General features: G+C 37.0%; 1 protein-coding gene across 1 annotated transcript in view; it reads right to left on the bottom strand.

The window, feature by feature from the left end:
* The window catches only part of LOC107597049 (chromodomain-helicase-DNA-binding protein 3-like), a 54,214-nt gene that overhangs the window by 15,848 nt on the left and 31,843 nt on the right, over positions 1-6,523 (bottom strand). The window contains exons 30-34 of the mRNA XM_016287953.1: positions 5,437-5,602; positions 5,193-5,347; positions 2,279-2,513; positions 2,050-2,184; positions 1,670-1,798 (exon numbers count right to left, since the gene is read on the bottom strand). Coding sequence (XP_016143439.1) covers positions 1,670-1,798; positions 2,050-2,184; positions 2,279-2,513; positions 5,193-5,347; positions 5,437-5,602 — 820 coding nt within the window. The remainder of the gene's footprint in view (positions 1-1,669; positions 1,799-2,049; positions 2,185-2,278; positions 2,514-5,192; positions 5,348-5,436; positions 5,603-6,523) is intronic.

Below are 6,523 nucleotides of genomic sequence, written 5' to 3'. Positions count from 1 at the left end.
TATATATATATATATATATGTGTGTGTGTGTGTGTGTGTGTGTGTGCATATGTAACGATATCAAAATCTCACAATACGATAATATCTCATTACGAAGTCCAATGTACGATATTTATTCCGATATTTAAAACGTTACCCATTTAAACCGCTAGCAATTCATAAAAAGTAATGAGCCCCGTTCCAGCTTTGCTTGCAAAGACTGAGATGCTCCTTTTATACCCAAACATGATACCTTGAACTATTACCAGTTCACCTGCTTACTGTGAACAGTTTCAAAACAGTTTAACGTGGATATTCTATAACCTTTTCACTTTTATTTTGCCTCTGTCCCAACTTTTTTGGAATGTGTTGCAGCCATCAAAAATATAATTTGTTCATATTACAAAATACATTTACATTGGTCAGTGAAAACTTTGGAAAACTTTTTATTGTACTTTTGTCAATTACATTAAAGTTAAAGAGAATTAACAAATCACAGATTCTTGATTTTATTGCATTTTACAAAATGTCCCAACTTCTCTTGAATTGGGGTTTCCCAAATGTGCGCTAAACGCAGAGCACATGCAATAAACAAGTTCACTGCATTCAATGTGAACTGAGCCGTTCTGAGACTTTAAAGACCTTTAATGTTAGAATAAGAAGTTTAAATATATTTGAAACACTACACTTTTTGCCTGGAAGACCTATCATTTCATATTGTCATGCTATCGCGATACCACGATATTGATATCGATATCACGATACCACGATATTGATATCGATTGATATCAATATTGATCATATCATTCCATTAAAATACCATTACATCCCATATATATATATGAGCAATATCACTCGAGTACGAGAGCGATATTGCGTTTATACAACAGTTCGACGTAACGTGTGTAATTAAACAAGAAACATCGGAGTGCCTAATAAAACCCTCTTTTGTGCGGAACTGTAAAAAAATATTGAGATGGTTTTTGGTACTTATACCGCAAATATATATTCTTAAGGACATCAACACCTAAAATAAAACTCCAAAAAGGTGTAAAATATGGGACCTTTAACTAAGATTAATAAATGCTGTAGAAGTAGGCTATTGTTTATTCTTAGTTCATGTTAACTAAAGTAGTTCTAATCAAACATTATTAAATTGTTTCCAAAATACTGTTCAAATTATTACCGCCTTTAGTTATTATTTTGGAATAAAAATGCATAAAAACACTATGAAATGTATAATTAGCATTAAAAATATTAAATAAATGCTATAATTATATTAGAATTATATTTGTTCTCTTTTTTATGTAATATTTAACCAGGAAAATGTGACAACATTAAGTGTAACAGGGACATACATATACATATATATATATATATATATATATATATATGTATGTATATAACTGCCTCCTCATTTTAAAACACCACCGCACGCCACTGATATATAAATACTATTTTGAAATTAAATAAATATATTTTAAATTTCAAAAAGGTATTTTCTGAACCTGTGCTGTTTAAAACATAATTGAATTATTAATTATTATGTTTAAAACAATAATTTAAAAGAAATGCTGAGCACCTCCCTGAGCAGATAAATGGGAATGCTTACAGACACCTTCAACATGTTAAGTATTACAACACAGACAAAATGGCACACAGCAGCTTTAAACATTTTTTTTGTATTTACCTGTGAATCCTCCATCTGCGATGTTGAACATAAACCGTGGACGCTCTGTGGGTTTGCTGTTACCTTTGGGCACCTCCTCCCTCTGCCCTCTGACCTCCTTCACAGCATCCTTTTCACCCTTCACCTCCTCTGTGACCCGATAGAAAAAAGAAAAACATGTTTACATCATGTTTAGTTTAGTTATTTATTCCCTACATTAAAACACAAAAATTAAGGCTTAAATTCAGTGGTACTGAAGGTTGCACCATGGATTTTAGATGCTGTTTTTGTGAATGTATGTGTATAAACAACTTTGGACCAATAGTTTTTCATTCTTCACTATGCAACTATATATAATACACAAAAAGCGAAGAAAGAAAGAGTAGCGTTGTAACGCTCACCTTTTTTGACATCTGAGGGCTGATCTAATTTCTCTTTCTTTTCTGTTGTTTCTGTGGAAGGAGACGTCAGTTCACTTTTCTCTTTTTCTTCTCCAGTTTTTTCTCTTTTCTCTCCCTTGTCCCCTTTCAACGCCTCTGTAATGACAGACAACAATTAACCACAAATCACAATAAAATGACTGATTGGCACTACAGCCAATCAGATTTCACCATTTGCTGCTGCAGTTACCTCTGCTCTCATCTTTAACAGATGGAGAATCTGACGGTTTCTCTGGGGAGGCCTCTTTGTCAGTGCTCTCCTCCACTTGTTTTTCTTTCTCATTCTTTTCTTTTGGAGAAGACTGAGAGATGGCAGGGCTCTCTTTTGTTTTTGAGTCATCAGAAGCTTTTGTTGGACTTTCGGATGTCTGAGCTTTTTCACTGGATAGAGGGTCTTTTTCGCCATCTTCCACTGTGGTGGAAGTCTGGAAGAAGAGAAAGAAACACATTCTTTATTTGAGTGTCATATAGATGAAGTTACAGTTTACAAACAAATGCTTGCAGAGGCATTTCTAGCTTCTACAGGGACTCCGGAATGGCCATTTAAGTTGTATCCAGCCAAAATCATTTTGTATCAAGCAACAAATAAATCAAATAAAAATGTCATTATTTTAAAACAGATGTTCACTATATTACATTATAGCAGATGTTTAGCTAAGAACAGTTGCTAATGAAGGGCTTGGGACTGTTTGCTTCCTGCTTTTTCAGGCATCCTGGAAGAGAGCTGGTTTGCATTACATGAACAAAAGAAAAAAAAGAGAAAATTTCCAAAAAGTGCTTTGTATGGGGTTGAAACACCCAGTTCGTTGAAGGTTTGGGCCTTTAGATTTCCATCAGGATATGTGATTGAATGAAAGAATGCCTTTTATTGTCATCATTATACACATGTACAATGAAATTATAATTATGGCTTATGACAATTTATTATTCCATGCAATAAATAGAAAGGATTATATTTCACAAAATGTAAATTCTGTCATAATGTACTCATCCTCGTGTCATTCCAAACTTGTATGAGTTTCTTTCTTCTGTGGAACACAAAAGATACTTTGAAGAATGTTGGTAGCCAAACCGTTTTGGTACCCATTAATGTCCACTGTATAGACAAAAACAAGACTAGCACATTTTTCAAAATATCTTCTTTTATGTTCCACAAGAGGGTGAGCAGATGAAGACCGAGGATAAAATTCATTTTTGGGTGATCTATCCCTTTTAAGTACAATCAAAAGCAGTTGTTATTGTATGATAAACGTCAAATGGCATTATCTAAGGTGTGTATATTTGAGCAACAAAAGATATTTTGCAATTGTTTTAAGTGTCAAATAAATGTTGTTCTTAACTGTTAATAAAAAAAAATAATAATAATAATATATACAGTATATATATATATATAAATAAATAAATAGATAATGGGTTCCGTTGTTTTTTCCCCAACATTTATAATAATAAGAAATGTTTCTTAAAGGGTAAGTTCACCCAAAAATGAAAATTCTGTCATTAATTACTCACTCTTGTGTTGTTCGAAACCCGTAAGACCTTCGTTCATCTCCGGAACACAATTTAAGATATTTTTATTTTTTTATATATTTGTGATGAAATCTGAGGGCTCCATGTTCAACTACCATGTTCAAGGTCCAGAAAAGTAACAAGATGATCGACAAAGTAGTCCGTGTGACACGTGTTCACAACAGTACCATGTCGTGTGTGGCGGCACCGGCACTGACCCAGATCTGGCGTGATGAAGTCATTACACCGGATCTGGGTCAGCGCCACCACACGCTCGTGTCATGATACTGTCGAAATTCATTTGTGTTCTGAAGATGAACGATGGTCTTACGGGTTTCTAACAACACGAGGGTGAGTAATTAATGACAGAATTTTCATTTTTAGGTGAACTAATGCCGAGTTCACACTGCACGATTTTAGCCAGATTTTTCACTCGCCAACAGGTTTAGCGAAATTGCCGACAAATGCCCGAAATCGGAGGCAAATCGGTACTCGTTCACTGCGGGCTATATATATATTTTTTTAAAAATAATTCCAGTCTCGCTCGAGAACTCCGGTCTGACGCACGCGGGTTCTTGCGTTATTTCCTTATCACTTCTCGCGTGTGTTTTGTTGTTAAACATAGTTTGCGGACCAGACAGAGTTGTCAGCGATTCTTCCTATTGTGAAGTCATGCAGTGTGTAACCTCCTGTCGCCGATCCATCGTGCAGTGTGAACACAGCAGCGACTGACTGCTACCTCAGATAGTCGTGCAGTGTGAAAACAACGGTGACCCGACGACTTTGAAAATCGTGCAGTGTGAACTCGGCATAACCCTTTAAACACCAAATCAGCATATTAGAATGATTTCCTGGATCATGTGACACTGAAGACTGGAGTAATGGCTGCTGAAACTTCAGCATTGCCATCACAGGAATAAATAAATTTTTAAAAACATTAAAATAGAAAAAGGTTATTTGAAATTGTAATAATATTTCATGATATAACTGTATTTCCGATCAAATAAATGCAGCCTTGGGGGGCACAAGAGATTACAAATACATAAATACATATTTTACCAACCCCAAACCTCTGAACAGTAGTCTATGCCACACTCTAAATTTATTATAACTTCATGATAAATTACATTATAGAATGTTTTACAGATCATTAGAGCATCACTAAAAGCAGCTTGTCAGAAGAACCTGGAAGCATGATTATTATGTGGTTTCAGAAATGTTATCTCCATGAAACACACAAACAGACACACAGGCTGCTCCACACTTTCTGACACAACAGATTTAAACAGACAGGTTCACATGTTTTGCTAAACCTACATAATAAAATAATCCCTGCCACACACATGCACACATTTGTTTATCATGCTGGATATGTTTTTCTGTTGTTCTAATATTACTTCTATTGTTGTTATATTAGGCATAATGCCCTTTTATAACCCCTAAAGCTAACCACTGCACAAACCTTTAATTTATTTCCATTAAGACATAATTTAATATGCTTATTATGCAGTTTTCCTTGTTGGATGTTCTCCACAAAGCAGGTGATTTCAGGTTTTGCATTTGGTCCTCACAACACACACACACACACACACACTTACCTCTCCATGTTTTGTGCTTTCCACACTCTCCCCCTCCTTTTCTTCTTTTGCTTTTTCCTTCTCTCTCTCTCTTTCTGGTTCTGTCAGGGATTCACACTGGTCTTTCTCCGCCTCTTTTGAGCTCTTTTCTATCTTGTCGGGTGGAGAGGGAGTGGCTGTGGGAACAAGTTACGGCAGGTAAGGTCACTGTGTGTGAGAGATTCTCTCTTTGAGCTGCATATCAGGGTTTTGGGTGGGTTTGTACCTGGTTTGGAGGTGCACGGTGTGTTGTTGCAGCTCATTTCAGGTGTGGGAGTGTCTGTCTTAATGGCAGGCGAAGAAGCTCTTGACGATTTCTTGGAGTCCACAGTAATCTCTGGCTTCAGTTCAGGCATGCTCCATTTCCCATTAATGTGCTCAAACTCTTGCACCTGCACACAATGTCAAACACACCTGCCTCTTCAATACAGTAACCCAAGTGCTTGTGTGAATCAATCAATCAATCAATCAATCTCTATCTGTATGTCTGTCTATCTATCTATCACAGCTAGGTGGAGCACAACAAAAAAGAATGCAGGGTTTTCAACACACATTTTACAGTTTAACTATTTTAACACTTAAAACAGGACAAGACACTTAAAAATGGCATGAGACATGATGCAATGGCCCGTGATGTCTGTCTGAATGTGTATGGCTGTAGCAATGGTGCTTAATATGTAGCCAAGAAGATTTTATCAGCTGTATAAAAGATAAGGCATAGCATTGTAAAGCATCATTAAAGGGGTCATATGATGTGATTTAAATTTTTCCTTTCTCTTTTGGAGTGTTTTGGAGCAAGCTCTTGGTGCATAAAGAAGATCTGTAAAGTTGCAAAGACTAAAGTCTCAAATCCAAAGAGATATTCTTTATAAAAGTTAAGAGTCAACCACGCCTACCTAAAACGGCTCGTTCTAACACGCCCCCACATATCTACGTCACAATGTGGGAAAATTTGCATAACGCCGCCCAAATATTCACGCAAAGAAAGGAGTAACTTTTATTCTCACTGTAGTATTGTTGTTGCCGCCGCCATGTCGTGAAGGCGCTGTGTGTTTTGTTGTGAAAGCAAAACTACTTTGTTTGGCCTTCCAAAAGAGGACGATATCTGCTTCGTCATGCCTGGAGCTGATCCGTGCTGGTCGCTGAGGAAATACTACAACTTTGCGCTGTGGGTCGCCGGATCGGCTTTCACCGTGGACGAAGCCCGGGGTCGTCACATGTGCTTGCCGCTCCTTCATCGGATCCACCGGCTGCGCCGTTCTCAACCCCGCCGCCTCTGCTCACTCTAGCCCGGCCTCAGCTCACGCTAAGCC

The sequence above is a fragment of the Sinocyclocheilus grahami genome, unplaced genomic scaffold (genome assembly GCF_001515645.1).
Source record: "Sinocyclocheilus grahami isolate Dianchi unplaced genomic scaffold, SAMN03320097.WGS_v1.1 scaffold227.1, whole genome shotgun sequence".
NCBI classification, from domain to species: domain Eukaryota; kingdom Metazoa; phylum Chordata; class Actinopteri; order Cypriniformes; family Cyprinidae; genus Sinocyclocheilus; species Sinocyclocheilus grahami.
Note: the sequence above shows the minus strand (reverse complement) of the source record. Positions and strands in the feature narration are given on the sequence as shown.